The sequence below is a fragment of the Perca fluviatilis genome, chromosome 11 (genome assembly GCF_010015445.1).
Source record: "Perca fluviatilis chromosome 11, GENO_Pfluv_1.0, whole genome shotgun sequence".
Taxonomy (NCBI): Eukaryota; Metazoa; Chordata; class Actinopteri; order Perciformes; family Percidae; genus Perca; species Perca fluviatilis.
Window position 1 is genome coordinate 25,137,815 of NC_053122.1, and position 18,958 is coordinate 25,156,772.

The following is an 18,958-nucleotide window of genomic DNA, read 5'->3' on the forward strand; positions in this document are numbered from 1 at the left end:
AGTTTTAAAAAACATGTGGTGGTCAGTTTAGAGGAGAGAAGGGGATAATGGGGTTGTTAAAAATGAAAAAGCAAAAACGCACTGGGAGTTCAGCAGGGCTTGGGATGAACCACTGTGCTGGATTGCATTTGATTATCAAAAGAGGCAGCTGTTTGGAGCGAGGATAGGAAAGGTAAAATAGGGTGAAATTAAACACTATTGCTCTGCACCCAGTTGAAACACTCCTCTCATAACAACATGCCACATGCCATAAATTGCTATGATCTCACCGAGATTAAAATGCTCTGTCAAAAGGTAGTCACCCCCTTTTTCTGCCCATTGTGAGGGATGCGGTCGACTGGTCACGCACAAAGCAAGTCACTCTATCCAGATCAACTCAGCACACGCACCCATGCACATGCATATAAACACAAGAGCCCCGGTCTGACCTCAGTGCATGGCCCATGTGTACAATCTCAAAAGGAAGTATTTAGAACCCATGAGAGTTCAACGAACACAGAAAGTGAGGCAATCTCAGGGGTGAATGGGTTAAACAAATTTTTCCACCTATCTGCACAACAATAATTAGTTTTGTGAACAGTGGAGGATGCTCCCTCAGGGAAAGAATAGAGGGTGAAATAAGATACCATGTCTGTAACTTCTCAGTTCACACAAGCTTACAGACAAATAAAGACTTGCATACAAAGAGAGAGACATCCACACTGAATACATTATTAAAAGCGTGTTTTACTGTATGCAAATTATCTAGAGTTTAAAAATGAAATCATTGTTTTTGTATTTCATATGTTTATTCAAGTTGATTGAACAGATTGTGGGATGATACTAAGTAAGACATTTGGTGTGTATTATACGGGCTGCAATAGACCAATTGGTAGTTGTGAATATATGTATATAGAACTAGAACCAAGCCTTTCTCACATTCTAGTGACAATCCAAGGCTCATAGCATCAGGGAAATATATTTGGTGCCGACACATTACACACATAAAAATTACATTTTTGCTCCAATTTGGCTGTCTCAAGCATATATGATTGGTTTCTTAGATCATTTGAATGGCAGCTGATCTAAATGCATCTGATAGATTTTTATGGTTAGCTATCTCCCTCAATCATTTACTAACAAGCGAATAACATGCACTTAGCCAATCAGTCTTAAAAATCTAAGTCATTGGCTACGTAACAGGACCTTGCTGGTTCATGTATGTAGTGGGTCATTGTGACATTAATGACTGTTTACAAATACAAAGCAATGTGCCCTGGAGCAGATGCCCGGTACTTGGTTCAATCATGCATGTAATGATGTTGTATTGATCCAATGCTGTAACAGGCTAATGAAGAGTCTATGAAAACCATTATACCAATCAATTAAATGCCACTGAGGAAATAGAGTCATTATAAATAGGGCACAGACTCTGCTTCACAAGGTTTTTTTTAAGTGTGATTTTGTGCTGTCGGGGGATTGGCACCTACACATGGTGCTACTGTAAATGGTATCTGCTTCTAAGGAGAGTGTGGGGTGGCATTCAGAAACTTGAAAGCGTCTGTGAGGCTTAGTGGCATTCTCTGTTTTCTGTCCTCCCTGGGAGCGCCATGCAGGTGAGGATGAAGAAGGCACTGGCAGGACAGAAAGTGAGACAGTAGCACTAAAGATGTCAGACTCTCATTAAAGATGCAGCACGGCTTACTTTCACTCCTCACATCTCCATCTGAGAGAAATGGAGCAAAAGGTTCTTGCTCTGACCAGCACTCTGCAGACATTTGACCACTCCATGTTTCATGCATGCACGTGCTGTAAATGTCTGCACCCCTTTACTACTCAGTGCATACCCTATTTAGGATTTTCTGAATGCAAGGTGCTCCATTACTTTTTAATTTTTACCAAAATCTTATCCACAAGTTCCTTAGAATTTGGCTGCACAGCATGTGGTAAAGTTCTACTTAATCAAGCTTCTCCAATCATTTATCACCACTTCCTCCCTCCCGAGATGTCAAGCTGAGGCATGTCTCCAACTACCAGCCTCCACACTTCCCGCTGTTCCACCAAGACAGAGAGGTGAAAATGGGAGACTGAAGAGCGTAATCTCTCAAACAGGCAGTTGAGGGCTCCAATCTTGGGGGTTTAACCCCATGTAAGCCCCTTAAATAACCAGTTTAGACGGCCAGAACTGATGGGCTAAAGCCCCCAGAGATGTCTACCAACTACTGGACTCAGACACAGCATGAGGACACAGAATAAAAGATCCCCTGCCAAGACTACTGCAGCCACTTCATCCTTCCTTAGTCCTAGTCAGAGGATTGGATGGGCTTAATTGGCATCAGTAGTGCCACAGTTATGTTCATGATCATATGGTTAAAAGAAGGTCAGCATGAGGATGCAGAGAGGTTTCTGATTATGGACTAATATACTGACTGAATTTTCCTTCTGGGATAACAAATTGATGCTCAGTATATGTCATGTTTTATGTGACGACTGTGAGGATGCTAGGGGTAACTGATGATGTACTGCAACCACTAACTTGAGATAAAGGATATTATTTTAGATCAAATTAAGGTAAGGTTTATATTGGCTGTAGAAAAAAATAATGACTTACTGTTAATGGTAGGCTACTTCGTATAGAAAACTTGAATAAATGGGATCAAGGGTGTCTGAGTGAGGACTCTGAAAACAAGGGTTGCTGGCGCCATCTGCTGACCCAGTTTACCAACACTAGTGCCTATTTCAGAAGGCCTTACCAAGTGTCTGCTGTAGTAAACAAAATATATACGTAGAAAGAAAGATCTCACTGTTGCTAATGAAATATTTATGTTTTTATTTTCCCTGAAATAGTCCATCTAGATCCAATATGTCCTAGTTGCAAAATTAGAATCAGCAATCACAATCCTCTAATTCCAAAACAGAAATGTTCAAGAGCATTCAATAACCCAACACGTCTGTAACTGGGAAAAAAGGAAAACTTTGCAAGGCACAGATTCTGGTAGAGTTGTCCAAGTTTAAAACTAGTATTTTGAGTTCGATTTTTTTTAACTGGACACAAGTGTAACGTTACACCACGCGTTTTTGTAGGAAACGTATGCCCGCTCAAGTCAAGTCGTTTCGGATGTTAAGGTAATTTGGCAACACTTTACAGTAGCATAAACGAGTGGCAACAAACGGTGTAGCAGCTAGCTAGCTAGCTAGCTAGCTAGCTAGCTAACTAACTAACTAACTAACTGCAACGTTAGCTATTAGTGACTGACGTTACGAACGTCGTTAGTTACCGTGGCATGTAGGCTCACGTTGTGGGTTCTAGCAGTATTCAGCACACTTCAGTTCAGACCTTTCTCAGGTAAGCTTAATACACGCCACTGAGTGCCATATACACTAGAGCTCGTTTTCATTTAGGTTAATTTGAGTCATTAGCTCTTCTTACTTGGCTATGTTTACACTGGTCTGTGCCATAACCGTTGTACAACGTCAATACAATATATTAAAACACCCACGGCATTGCTGTGCCAGCATATATCTTGTAGGCCTACGTTATACCATAATATGAATTCTTCATTTTTGCTCCCAAAATAGGCTACACCATATTTCTTCCCCTGCCTCCAATGGCATTAACGTATACTGTTACGGTCCAGATTAGGCTACCACTCAATCTCATTGGCATCGCATCAGTCAAAATGGAAAGTCTACCTCAGATTAATTATCTTTTTTCACTACGATCCCCATCACCCGAGCAACAAATTATTTTGAACATTAAACACTCAAAGGGAACATTACAACAGTTCATGACTAGAATTAGAAGAACAATTATGTAAAACCACTTATCTTGCAGACCTGCCCTTCCTAACGCAGTCAATCAAGAAACTGGACTTTTACAAGACTATTACAATCTCATCAACTCTTGCAGCCAGGTGGAAAACCTTGAAGTTATCTCTAGCAGCTAGAGATAGCAGCAGGTGTATGTAGGTACACCCCACTTTGGCATAATCTGGACTTGCTGCAGCAAAACAAAACTGTCGTTTTTCCATCATGGCAAAAAAAGGGAATCTCTCAACTCCATCATTTATTTGAAAATAACCGACTCATATCCTTCAACACCTTCATCCAGAAGTATGGGTTTGGGAGAGACCAATTCCTTCACTATCTACAACTAAAATCCATAATTAAATCCCAAAAAATTACAAACTAAAAAAATTATCTCAAAACTTTATAAATGTATGTCAGATATCTCCATAACACTTCCAATCACAAAATGGGAAAGTGACTTGGATCTGCATCCCAACTCTGACTTCTGGACCCAAATCAATAAAAACATTTTCTCTATGACCACTAACACAAATTTACAGCTTATACAATTCAAAACCATTCATAGAACACGTAAAATGCACAAAATGGGATTGGTCAACACAGAAATTTGTTCACGGTGCACTTTAGGTAGTGCATATGATTATTTTCATGCAACTTGGCCCTGCCAACCAGTTTATTCCCTGAGGACAGCAGTCATAGAAAACCTCTCAAACATGCTGGGCTGTGGAGTCCCACTGTCCCAATCACTGTGCTTGCTGGGAGATTTACCTCAGGTAACCATCCCAACCAAATACCAAAACCCATTACTCGTTTCTCTGACTATCGCCAAGACAATCATTTTCATGAATTGGAAATCTGCCATATCACTCACTGGATCAATTAGCTTCTAACACATTTCATTAGAAAAAAATAATATATCAGCCTTTAATGAAACCTGGAGTATATTCATAACTCATCTTAAATTCATCTAGACCAAGCTAAAACCACTTAGACGACTACTTGATCACATGTTCCACACATGCATTACATCCATACCACAAAACACATTTCTACCAGCAACATACATATCCCTTTCCTTCTCTCCCCTTCCTATTTCATTAGTACCCTAATATAGTACTAAACTGATTACTATTCCCTCTAGTATATAGATGATTATAATAATGACTATAACTATGATTATTATAAGTGATTATGGTTGCAATATTTTCCTTATTTCTTCTTTTTTATTTTATTTTTTCTCTCAATACCAATGTCTGGTATTTCTACTTATATAATCACTATTAGTGATGTCAGTGAAGAATTAGGATAGCCTTTATTTACTTATTTATTATTTTTATTATTATTGTGTTGAAATATGAATTGGTGATATGAATTTGACCTGCCAAATGCATGTATTCATTTAAAAGATCAACAACAAATTTGCTGTGTGTCTGCTATGATCCCAAAATCCAACTATTGAAACCTTTGACCCATTTAACTAGTGTGTTAATGTTGACAGTGGACTTTTATTGCATCCTGTGAATGTACATGTAAACATGTGTGAGTAAGTTTGTGTATGTCAGTTGTAGTTTGAAGTAGCTTTTTTTTGAGGACAACACCTCTTCACACATACACACAAAACAGACATTTTATTAACTTAACATGAATTACAAGAACGTTCCCCAACAATAACCTTCCTTGATTTCAGTTATTATGGCTGATTAAGGTTGAAGGTGGACCGGAGCTTAGATGGAAATTTATTAGGTCACAAATTCTACCAATAAGAATGATAAAGCTGTCATTTGTCCCGCCCTAACCGGTCCCAACAAAGCTACGAGGAGACTCAGGAAGATGTCAATCAATCAGCATACACACCCACACATTAAGTCCTGGGAGGAGGTCCAATCAGCCAGATTAGCTGAAGGTGCCTGTGTGGGTGTTCAGAGTCTGTAACATTAAACACACACACACACACACACACACACAAACACACACACACACACACACACACACACACACACACACACACACACACACACACTGTTCTCAAACCCTTTCATCAGTGCAGAAGAGGTTTAATGGGAGGGTATAGCTACACACTGATGCTCGCTTCCTGAACAGAGAGAAAAATAAAAGTAAAAACAGAATTATTAGCTAATTAAGCGAGACCTCTCTGAAAGCCAATAAACCGTGGGGTGTCAAAGTAAAACCACTACCATCCCATGCCGTGTGTTATGATCTCTCAGTGCGCTTTACGTTTGGTCCTGTCATCCATCCGATATTAAAGACTGTAAAGTTGTCAGGTCATCTCTGCAACACTGTCACCCAGATACATTGAGCTTGGAAATAAACAACAGTGCCTTTTAAAAATATTTTTTGTTACCATACTCTTTGGTACAAAACTTTTTTGAAGCCAAACAATGTATGTGCTAAATGACTGAGGTACCCTTTGACTTCTACTGACCAACTACAATCAGCAAAATGTGTGTTTCTTTGATTTGGTGGTTATACATTTTTAACAAAGAGACAACCGAAATACTAATGGTGCAAAATTGCGTGGATGTGTACGAGCAAAATGCCCAGAACATCTGCATGATTATCTTCAAGCGCCAAAATAATAGCCTTTTTTCAATCTGTTTGGTAACAAAAAATATTATTAAACAACTGGTTTGAGTCCAATACAACGACCTTCAAAGAGTTAATTAATGAGGCAATTGATATTATTGAGTTGGAAAAAAAATATTTTCCCCTGCAAGATAAATTGCAAGATGTCCTAGAGAGATGGGGTCCTGTAGATTAACATATAATACTGTAATGCTGTGTATTTAATATTGTTGTTGTCACCTCCCCCTCCAAAAACAAACACCAACATGGTTTGTAAACCCTGATGATTGAAAACAGCAATATTATTGTTGGAGTTTGAGCATGTTGACCTGTCATAGTTTCTGTGAAAATGTTTGATGACAAGGTTTTGAAGTGTAGAAATTTAAAGGTCCCATGGCATGATGTCACTTTATGAGTTTTTTTAACATTAATATGCATCCCCCCAGCCTGCCTATGGTCCCCCAGTGGCTAGAAATGGCAATCGGTGTAAACCGAGCCCTGGGTATCCTGCTCTGCCTTTGAAAATGAAAGCTCAGATGGGCCCATCTGGAATCTTGCTCCTTATGAGGTCATAAGGAGCAAGGTTACCTCCCCTTTCTCTTCTTTGCCCACCCAGAGAATTTGGCCCACCCATGAGAGAGAGAGAGACATCATGGTTTTCAGATGAGCATAGTGGCAGTTGGTCAAGGCCACGCCCCCACCCTCCACCTTGCCCCCCCCCCTCCTCCTCAATAGAGACAGAAATGGCACATATTAAGGAAAGCTCACTGTGGGACTGGCTCTAGTGGCTGTAATTCTGCACCAAGGCTAAATTTCGGGAAAGAGACTTCAGGTACAGCATTAGGGGACCACTAAGGCCTATAAAAGGTAACTGTTCATTTTTGCCTGTTGAATCAACTGTGCATGAGTACTCTCTACTCTCCAGTCTATTGTTAGAAAAAAAAAACGTCATTGTCACTTTGACACTTCGGCCTGTTCTGCATGTACAGCAACAACACGTCAATGGAGGTCAGTGAAGGAAGCAGAGGCATCTACAGACCCATCAGGGTGTTGTTCTACACGCCCATATACTATATGAGCACGCTTTGCAGCTCTGCTGGCATATGAAGTCTTACAAGTCCAAGATTGCATTGGTGATTGAACTTTTGAGGCTTCAGCGGGAAAAGAGGATTTCCCATCTAAGGTGACTGTTGAAGATATGACAGACCTGCTGGTAGAGCAAAGCAAAGACACAATGAGAGTGCAGCTATGGGAGTTTGAATTGGAGGACTTTGATGAGGAAGACGCCAAGCCTCTTCTCATGCTTGTGTGGGAGGTGAACAACAGCATGAAAATGAGAGACATTGAGTTTGAAGCCAGAAGGCTACTTAAGTCGCCAGAAGACATCCCTTCTTGTTTTCAACATCCAAAGCTTGTTAATTTGGCTCAGGAGTACGGCAGGAGCCTGACACAGCAGCTGCAGTCGGCCCCCAGCTCCAAACTGCTTGGCCCAAGAGATGTGGTGATGGAGGTGGTTCCAAAAGTCCTGCAGGGCTTCTGGTTACCTCCTCCAAGCACCTTCCTCAACATGCCCTCCCAGCAGCTCAGTGAAATGGCTGTTGGTCTCACAAAGTTTGTTTTGGACCGGGTCTCCACTGCTTTGTCCACTGTGCATCACCATATTCATATAAAACATGTTGAGGTGTTGAGACTAATTTAGAACCCTTTTGCCTTCCAGGAATGAAAGGAAATCTGAGAGCATGGTGCATGCAACTTCAGCACTTTAATGTGCTTTAGCTTTTGCTGAAGGCTTCCTTTAGATAAGTGGAGGCTGAGTCTGAAACTAGTATACATTATCTGGGAAAGATTCAGCCCGATGTGGACCTGTTTGATTCAGAATCATTTAATGAAATGCCCCTTGGAGGTCTACCACCAGCTCACCAGCTGTTGAGTCAAGATGCTCTGGCACACCTGGCCAAAATAGCCTTCGACTCAGTGATGCTACATGAAACAAGCAGAATGAGCCAGTTCTGCTGGTGCCTCCAAAGTTGCCAGGGAGGATATGGTACCAACACAGACATCTTGACAGAATGCTTTGGCCCCTCTGCAGAGGCTAGATCTTATGTCACAAGGGGTCACATGGCTTCCCCTCCCAGATTATCTGATGCTATGTTTTCCCTCTGTAGTAAAATAATAGGCTCGTTTGAGATGAGCCAGGTCTGCGCAGAATCGATCCCCGGCGATCGCCGCCCAATGCATGCCGGTTCGATTTATGTCCGACTTGATCGCTCTGACGTCATGCACACGTGGGCAACGATAACCTCACGAGATCAAGGCAGCCGCAGTTCTGAGACGCAGGCAGCGCAGTTGCTTTTCACCGACTGCAAGACCCAGGCGGACCCATGGGCATGCTGGGAAACGCCTGCCTCTGAGGTGATCTAACCAAGAGCGTAAGCTTTGCTTCAGAACTCGAACCTCCTATGGCGCCATTTTGACGCTACAAAGAGATCACCTCCCGTTAGCATTCCACTGACTAGCATACATTTTGGCGCCACTTTGACAGCGAATAACTTTACATCAGAAATGTTTAAAGACTCTATTTGTCCATTGTTTATTTCTAAAGAAACACGACAATGTATAAAAGGATCCATTACCTTGTACCTCACGTTATGGCTCCGTAGCAGAGGTTTTTGTAAAAATAGGCTAACGATTGTGTCATAACCAAGTGACTTACTGTTGCACAGTAGAGGAATTACCGTATAGTACAGGAGAAGCTCGCAGGCAGTTTTGACTTACGTTAGCTGTTTAGGTTTAATTACTAATGTTAACTAGCATGTTAGTTAGCAATAATTAGCCTGTGCTTATGTTATCTCCTTACATATACCTACACTCTCCGTCTCTTTAAGATTGGGAATGATTGAGATTTCTCTTGGCACAGCTACTAGAACACTTATAACTTTCAGACACGTTGCTCACGTCACATTTACGTTGTCTCTGTCAGTTGGAGGCTGCGCAGTAAAGCAAGAGATCACCGGAAAAGTGCTTCTAACAGCCTTCACTGGTCTAAGTCCAGAGCAACGGGGTCTATTGGTCCATTATATATATGTCAATGGATCTAACAGCTGATTGGGTCAGAATGGACTCAACGTGATGAGGTTTTATAAACAATTTTATTGATTTTGAATTGGAGGGATTTTAACTGCTATTGGTCTGATTTAAAGGCTTATTCTGTACAAACCACATGTTGCCATTTTGACGCTACAAAGAGATGACCTCCCGTTAGCATTCCACTGACTAGCATACATTTTGGCGCCACTTTGACAGCGAATAACTTTACATCGGAAATGTTTAAAGACTCTATTTGTCCATTGTTTATTTCTAAAGAAACACGACAATGTATAAAAGGATCCATTACCTTGTACCTCACGTTATGGCTCCGTAGCAGACGTTTTTGTAAAAATAGGCTAATGATTGTGTCATAACCAAGTGACTTACTGTTGCACAGTAGAGGAATTACCGTATAGTACAGGAGAAGCTCGCAGGCAGTTTTGACTTAAGTTAGCTGTTTAGGTTTAATTACTAATGTTAACTAGCATGTTAGTTAGCAATAATTAGCCTGTGCTTATGTTATCTCCTTACATATACCTACACTCTCTGTCTCTTTAAGATTGGGAATGATTGAGATTTCTCTTGGCACAGCTACTAGAACACTTATAACTTTCAGACACGTTGCTCACGTCACATTTACGTTGTCTCTGTCAGTTGGAGGCTGCGCAGTAAAGCAAGAGATCACCGGAAAAGTGCTTCTAACAGCCTTCACTGGTCTCCGTCCAGAGCAACGGGGTCTATTGGTCCATTATATATATGTCAATGGATCTAACAGCTGATTGGGTCAGAATGGACTCAACGTGATGACGTTTTATATAAACAATTTTATTGATTTTGAATTGGAGGGATTTTAACTGCTATTTGTCTGATTTAAAGGCTTATTCTGTACAAACCACATGTTGCGTGGCTGATAGTGACGTTTAGAAGTCAGAGAGACTAAAACTGTTCAGATTACGGATCATCTACAGCGTGTTAAAATCAGCAACAGATCGCATGTAGAGCGTTTTGACAGCTACTCTGTCATAATAAAAACAACTGGAGACAAGCTGATATATGGGTCTGATAACATTTAATTAAATCGGAGTCGGACCACAGTGTTTCTGTCACTTCCTGTTCAGCCTGAAGGCTGCTGGAAACGGCTGCAAACTGTCCGACTTGAGAGCGGATTTATGTCACCGCCCCCGGCTGCTGCCGCCTGCTCTCGTCCACTTTACAGGCGAGGCGCAGTTCATCTCGAACGAGCCTAATCACTTGTGCAAATCAGAATCACACCTGTGATGAGGCCAACATTTAGACCATCCTCTACTGGAATGCTTTTTATCAGTAGATAGAAATATTTTGCCAATGGGAGCAGGCAGTACAGTGAGGAAACCAGGGAGCATTGCTCCATGTCTGTAGAACTTACAGAAGTTGTTATAGACACTGAAGAATAAAGGCCTTTCAGTCTTTACTTTGTAACATCTACAGTACAGGCCAAAAGTTTGGACACACCTTCTCATTCAATGCGTTTCCTTTTTATTTTCATGACTATTTACATTGTAGATTCTCACTGAAGGCATCAAAACTATGAATGAACACATATGGAATTATGTACTATACAAAAAAGTGTGAAATAACTGAAAACATGTCTTATATTTTAGATTCTTCAAAGTAGCCACCCTTTGCTTTTTTATTAATGAGGGACAAAATTCCACTAATTAACCCTGACAAAGCACACGTGTGAAGTGAAAACCATTTCAGGTGACTACCTCATGAAGCTCATTGAGAGAACACCAAGGGTTTGCAGAGTTATCAAAAAAAGGAAAGGGTGGCTACTTTGAGGAATCTAAAATATAAGACAATACGATACAACTTTATCGTCAGCCAAGGCTGAAATTCTTTGTGCATCCCTGGGTAGCTCGTATTAAAAAGAGGACATACACATACATACAAACATATATGAGATTAATAACACCAACAGATATGAAACATTACCACAAATGACATAAACTTCCAAGTAGGAAAACAAAGAAAACATGTATAACAACAGAAAATGCCATGAACATACACACAGACAATGTCTTGGAGACGTATATCCCTGAGATAAGTATTGGACTGGATTTAATGTAGCTGGTTTAACAATAGGATAGATTGATGTATGAAAGAGTTTTTAAGTCTGATGCGATTAAAAGAATGAACTCTAAAGCGTCTGTTTGAAGGCAGAAGCCGATATTCACTGTGCAAGACATGTGAAGAGTCATTTGAATAATTTCTGGCCAGTCTAAGCATACTATTATTGTGAGCCTCCTGAAAGAAGTGTGCTACAGGTAGTCCTATAATCTTTGAGCAAATTTAAATCTGATTAAATAGCTTTCATTGATTTTTAACTGATAGGCTACTTAGCCAAGCAGTACTACAGTAGAGCATGATACTCTGAATTACTGATGTGAAAAACAAAGAAATGATTTGGCTACTAACTCCAAGGATACGAACACGCTGTTGTATTTTTTTTGCAGATACAGATAAATTCCATATGAGAAGTCCATGAGAGAGTTTCATCTATCATGACACCCAAATATTTATAGACCGAGACTTGACTGATTTCTGAGTTATGAATCTTCACTGAGGCCAGTTGATAATTCGGGGTTATTCCAGAAATGATTTGGAATACACAGTGTTAATAATGAGAGCATTGTTCTCACACCATTTAACAAACCAATCCACATTGCCCTGATACAGTGTAGGGTCATCACATTTGTTCAACAAGGTCAGTAGAGTTGAGTCATCTGAGTACTTTAACAGAAACTGATTTGGCAAAGTAGTGGTGCAGTCAGAAGTATATAAAGTGAACAACACAGGTGAGCTAATACAGCCCTGGGGTACTCCAACATTAGTTGTCTTTGGAGAAGAGAGTTTGTCATTTACTTTGACAGGCTGAACCCTGTTTGAGAGAAACAAGTAATACCAAAGAATAAGACAAGGATTAATCTGAAACTGAATCATTTTTGATAAAAGTAAATTTGGTTGAATTGTATTAAACGCAGATGAGAAATCAAGAAACAGAGCCCTGACCTATGTTTTTGGTTTGTCGAGATGCTTGGGAATGAGGTGCACCAGTGGAACCACCATTTAGTCTATGGTGTAGGTATTATATGTGTCCTCACAAGACTTGCCTGTTCTCGGGGCATTGTGGTCACCACCATTTAAACCTCTGGAGTAGACAAACCTGAGGAGGCTACCTGTAAGCTCTGACTTTGTCCTCAGTGCTGCATGTGCAAAGTGACCTTAATGCCTTGTTTGTGTTAGGGTTAGGTGTTAATGTTGTGTTGTGTGTTCACTGTGTTACCTCTCATTTATTCCTAAATGACCGGCTCTCAAGCCTGGCTGATTTTGCTTCCAAACCACTGGAAGAAGAGCAGAGTGCTAATGTCAGTCTTTGTGTTGTTAAAGGTCTTAAAGTGTATACTGTAGAATCTGTTTGTGTGTTATAGAGGCTATGTGATATGTGGTTCTTTGTCCAAGCAGTTCCCAGTAGTTCAGTAGGAATGGACATCTCTACTGTGGCAGGCCTGCAAACCAACCACAACAGGCAATAAACGTGCCCCCATCCCATTACATAATAACTCAAAACAACTCGATTACATCTTAATGCTTTATTTCTGTAGCACATTTGTAAAAAAAAAAAAAAAAAATAGGTTGCACAATTCTTTGTAGACTATAGACCCTTTTCACAGCAGACATTTTGACATTATGCCACAGCAGAGAAGCACAGGTGAAATAAAAAACTTGAAAGGTCCAGTGTGTAACATGTTTAGTTGTTCATTATCAAAATCTGTGTTGCCCGTTCACAAACTTGTCCTTTTTCATGAATAATTACGACCACCATCAATTCCAAGTATTCCTTTTGGCTTGAAATTTTACATTTGCATTCGCATGAACTGGGGCAGACGCTCCATATTCATGCGCCATCTTGATACGTTAGCCGGTAAGGGACATACAAGACATAGGCCTACTGCTCCGTCTTTCACGTTTTTGCTGTCACATGATAAACTCACAGGTGCTGCTAATGCTGCTAATGGGTATTGTAGCTTCCCGGCCCTGGCAAGTTCCAAGAAGGAAACATGGAGGACCACACGTATTCAAAATCCAAATTTCAGAAATAGGAGTCTTCTTGATTGCGATATATGATCTCAACGCTAGATGGGAGCAATTCCTACACATTGGACCTTTAATAATCGCTCAGTTCTCAGTTCTGTCCCAGTAAGCTTTTCCAATGAGCCAGCATGCACAGTACCAGGACCTCCATTAAGTGGAAATCAGCCATCATTAATGTTAATAAATACACTTTGCTTTTCTTACTGAGACATGTCAAAATGTCTGCTGTGAAAAAGGTCTGTCATATTAACATTTGAACATTTGACAGCTGAGCACTGATGTGTCTGTCCAGCAGAGGGTAGTATTTAACATAGAATGTGTAGAAGGAACTGTCCACTGTAAAGTGACATTTGGAAATGTGGGACACACTTTATAAATAAAGGCAAAACACTTAAACTGTCATTTGTTTAAAAATAATAATAATTGCGGTGTAGGCCAATTACTTTTTATAATGATGTATCTGGTTAACATAGTTGATAATATGGCTGCTATCATCTCATAATCTGCAGGTGTGAATTCTCACAAGGGCCATGCCCTTCCTCTGGGTTTGTTGCCTACATTTTAAATCTTAAGTTAATCAAACATATTGATCACCAAATCTGAAGAACACATCATTATAATGGTTGATCTTTTCTTTTGATTAGTATAACTCTCCAAGACTTCTTGTGTGATACACCATAAACAGACGGCATTTTTAACACTTGCCATCAAAGGCTGCAAAGCTTACAAGGAGTGTACCGGACAGGTAATACTGTGGCAATCAAATCAGTCTGGAAAAGAATTACCTTTTTTTTTTTTACTAAACATTTTCAGCCAGTAGATGGCATTAATGTGAATCAAATACCAAGTATTGCACTACACGCAGGGGTCACCAACACGGTGCCCACGGGCACCAGGTAGCCCCCAAGGACCACATGAGTAGCCCTCAGACCTGTTCTCAAAATGGAAATTGAATATTGATATTATCTGTTTCCCACCTTGTTAAGTCATTGTTGATAATTATTGTGAGAAATCATTAACATGATCAGTGTCTTCACATAGATGAGTATCATTAATCATTAATAACCATATATAACTTAAGGCAAACTGAGCACATTTGTTATTTCAGAAGAGTGTATCAAACTGGTAGCCCTTCGTATGACTCAATACCCATGAAGTAGCTCTCAGTTTCAAAAAGGTTGGTGACCCCTGCACTACAGCTTCAGCAACATTGAGAACAGAATTGTTGCAACTCAACATCACCATACTCTGAAAACTAAACAAAATCTGTCCTGTTTTACCCCATACACATATTCAATTTTCTGTCTTAAAGAGAACAAAACAGATTGACCTACAATCCATTTACTCATTATTGTAATTAATAAAAAAAAAAGTGGGACAACCACATAGCAACTTAGTGCCCTCTCACCATGTTTATTATGGTTTGTATTTCCCAACAAAAAAAAAAAAAAACATTTAGGGGAAAGGTGAGGTTTGGATATGATCTGTTTAATATTCGATTATAACAGTTGCTACATAGGGACACAAAAAGTCGCAGCAAAACGTTAAATTATAATGCAAATGCTGTGGGTAAAATATTTAAGGACCTTTTTTTTTTTTTTTTTTAATAATACCACGGGCAATTGTTTAGTTTTAAGGATTTAAAATGTTATAAGACTATACTTGCACTGCAAGTCCCTATAGGGACATTGCAGTGAGGGTTTTTACTTGGGACACTTAGCTGAAGTAAACCGAAAGGGAGGGGAGTGTGCGCGAGGGTTAGGAAACAGACATGCAGACAGCCGACCACTGCAAAGTGTTGAGCGCGGGACAGACTGGCTTCAGCCCACACCACTCTGGCTCTGCCCAAGAGAAGACCCCCAAACCTCTGCTGTGTGACGCGCTCCCACCTCATCCCAACCAATAATGTGAAAATCAGACGGACGCGTTTGTCAGATGTTTAAACTCATCGTCGCTTCGTTGTAGCCTACCTGAGCGCCGTCTATTTTTTCAACACTGTCACCCAGTTTGCAGCCAGGCTACAGAAGGCTATCCACAAGGATACCTGGTGTGAGATGCGGCAATGTCCCGAGGAATATGCCCACGCGTAAACTCTTGCGGAGCCTTTTGGATTTTGTCAGCGGTCGTATTTGCGGCGAATGTGATCGACACGGACGCGTACAGCTGTCACGAAGTGAGGACCGCTTTCCAGCTGCGGCAGGTCGGGCCGCTGCACCGCGTACCGGAGGCACCTGGCACAGGTGAGCCAGTGGGTTTGGCACCTCATAGCGTGGAGCACTTTGGCTAAAGCGCACTGCAAACATCATAGAGTCGGTCACACATTTAGCTTGAACTACTCGATTTCAGCAAATAGGCTTCCATGCGTAAATGTGTTACATAGTTATGACCACCTCCATTTAAAAAAAAGAAAAAGCCTTTCATTTATGCCCAGTGCTTCTAACTGTTCTGTGCTTCTGTCAAAAGCACACGTGGGTCCGGTACACACTCTGAGCGAAGTAAGCCCTCTCAAGTGACAGCAGCAGGAGATCTGAAAGGCTGAAAGAGGGAACAGATATTTCTTTCTGCCTTCACTTTTGTCATATCGTTCTCCTCATATTAGTCAGGTTAGTTGAGGAGACCTTCTTAAAGGGTTTGACCATCAGATCTCCCTGATGTTGTGTATTGGGAATGCTATTGCTCATGCTGTGTTTGTATTCTAAAAAGAGTATTTGGAATGATCTGAAATGATCTTAAAGTAACTGAAGTGTGTCTTAACATATTTGTCAGTCCATTTTCATTCAATTCCAGGCATCATATCGGTCCATCGTTGCACATTCTGAACACCTCAAAAAAATGTGTATCTGTATATTGGTTTGATATTGGTAATATTACATGTTGAAGTCACTATAGGCCCTATGTAATGTGTCTCCACAATCTGCAGCTTCACTGGCAACCCAGCTGATTAGCATACAAGCAGGCTGTTTGGTTTAGATTAAACAATTATTTAAAAACAATTCTAGTGTGATGCAGAGGTCTCGTATGGTTTAATATCTGTAGATACAGAGGCTACAATATTGTGACCACAATAGAGGGACTGAATGATTTGCAATTTTCCCATTGAGACCATGTGTCTTTAGATACTTGGGGTGGCATAGGCCCTTGACCTCTAAAATATACTGTCCAGACACCCACAACTGGCCTATAGAGTATTTTGGCACCTCTGCTGACATGGTTCCCAATTTTTTTCTTTTTTCTTTTGTCAGAGCGCTGTTTGAAAGCAGCTTCAAATGCCTTGAAGGTTTTGTGGTATGTGCTTTCCTCCTGCAAACAGAGGAAAAGTTATTTCATGAGAATAAACATTGGGTCCAAATATGTTTTGGAGGCAACATGCATTTTGTGCGGGTTTGGGCTTTGGTTCAACTATGCTAGGTTAGCTTGAAAGTTCTTCTGCAAGCATCACTTTAAACTAATTATGTCATGTTTCTTCTATGTGGGGCCATTTCGATAGTCCTATATTTGAACACAAGAAACCGGGCTATTCAGTGTGCATTCTTACCATTATGTTTTTACTCTAGTTTTTTAAATCTTCTAATATTTGCTATACATCTCTTTTCGTTCGTTGTGAGTCTGTTAGTCCTGGGATGTCTAAGATTTAAGTGCATTTCCCTGGCAAATACTCAGAATACCAGTAGATGATGATGATGTACAGCTATCTATATGTGACTACAGACCAGAATTCTTGCAGCAATGCCGGTTGGTGGCAGCTTAAGTAGCACCCAGTCTGAGTCTGCAAGCTGTAACAGGGAGAAGAGCAATAGATAGCTGAGTGGGACACATACCTAGAGGTGCATCCAAACCACTCGATATGTTTGTTTAGCAGGGTGTCACTACTAGCAACAGAGGATGTCGATTTCATTGCGAGCAGTAGTTTAGGGGTTAGGTCCTAAAGACATCGGAAGGAACTCGGTCTTCTGAGGATGTCAGTAGTCTCGAGCAAGGCTTGCGTGACAAGCTTTTACAGTCTGCAGTGCATTGGCAGAAGCTACATAAGAGTATCTCAGCCTGCATAACAGCTGTTGATGGGCATTTTACCTGACAGTAAGCAAACAGCAGCATGCACACGGTATGGTGTGAAGGGTATTCAATGCACTTTCCTTTTAATGACTTTGCTTTTCCCCATCTCTATATATACATATCTATAGTTCTAACTTTTTTTGGAAAATGGGGCTGATATAATCCAGATACAAACTGCGGCTTTGGACTGGACTATTAATTGATATAAATATTTGTGTTTGTTTATAAGGTGTGGTAAACTGCATTTTTGTGCATTTACACTCCACCACGTCTCCGCTGTCCCTTCCCCTTTGCAGCTAATCAAACATTGCTGTAGCTTTACCAGTACATGTTGGGCTTCTATGTTATTTTTCTTTTTATTTGTACTTGTCCTAGAAAGGTTGTTTTGGGTCAGGCGAAATCTTGTCTTCAAAGCGCTGACCAATGGATGGGGGTGTTGGAGTGGGAGATTTGGTGTATATGTGTGTGTGTACACAATTATGCTACTCTGCTTCAGTTCTCAGATCAAATGCCAATAAAAGCAACTGTTGAAATTTGAAGTGGCAAAACTTCAGCACTTTTCACAGTCCAATGTTTCTTTTAGGATACAGTGCTGCAATTCATTCATGTGTGGTGAACTGATTTCTCACTAAGCGCCAGGAGTGTGGCAGCAAGGAACTTTAGAGGCGGCCAATTGGATATGATCCTTTTATAAAATTAATTGCACTTTTTTACAGTACAGATCCTTTATGCAATATGTCTTTGTTTTTAATTATTGTATCCAACGAAAACATGAAGTGCAGTATGTAGTGATAGTGCCTTATGATAATCAAGAGCAATGTAATATCATGTTGGCAAGCAGTGGTGGAAGAAGTACTCGGGTTCTTTACTTAAGCAAGTAGGCAAATACTGGAATGTAGCAATAGCTGAATGTAAACATAGTTCACACTACAAGTCAAATTCCTGCCTGAATTGATTCCTACTATTCCTGTTATTTATTCTAACCTTTAGGGGCACTCACAATTTATAGTTAAAAAAAACTTAATTGCATTTGTGTTATTGAGTGACCAGTAATTACTTTATGTCCTTTAATTGAATTATTTCAGACCAAACTATTTGCTTTCCAGGCAATAAATGTTTGTTTCCTGGGGCACATTTTATAAAGAGCGATTTTATCTCCATGCCAGATTCAGCATCAAGGGAACTTAGATAATCAGTGACATGAAGTTGCTTATCCTGTGATTATTTTGAAGAGTTATGACCACTTTGGTGCTGTGATACACAGCCAAATGCTCCATATTGAGATTACCACAGGGTGCTGATATAGCCCTTT

At 40.4% G+C, this 18,958-nt stretch overlaps 1 protein-coding gene across 3 annotated transcripts in view; it reads left to right on the plus strand.

Moving 5' to 3' along the window:
• The first annotated feature begins 2,922 nt into the window (after positions 1 to 2,922).
• Positions 2,923 to 18,958, plus strand: part of gpc5c (glypican 5c) — a 121,605-nt gene continuing 105,569 nt past the window's right edge. For 2 of the 3 annotated variants that reach the window (XM_039815593.1, XM_039815594.1), the window contains exon 1: positions 15,352 to 15,833. In XM_039815593.1, the coding sequence (XP_039671527.1) occupies positions 15,656 to 15,833 (178 nt within the window). In that variant the 5' untranslated portion in view covers positions 15,352 to 15,655. Of the gene's footprint in view, positions 3,106 to 15,351; positions 15,834 to 18,958 lie in introns of those variants that run through there. The other variant, XM_039815596.1, reaches the window with a different exon arrangement.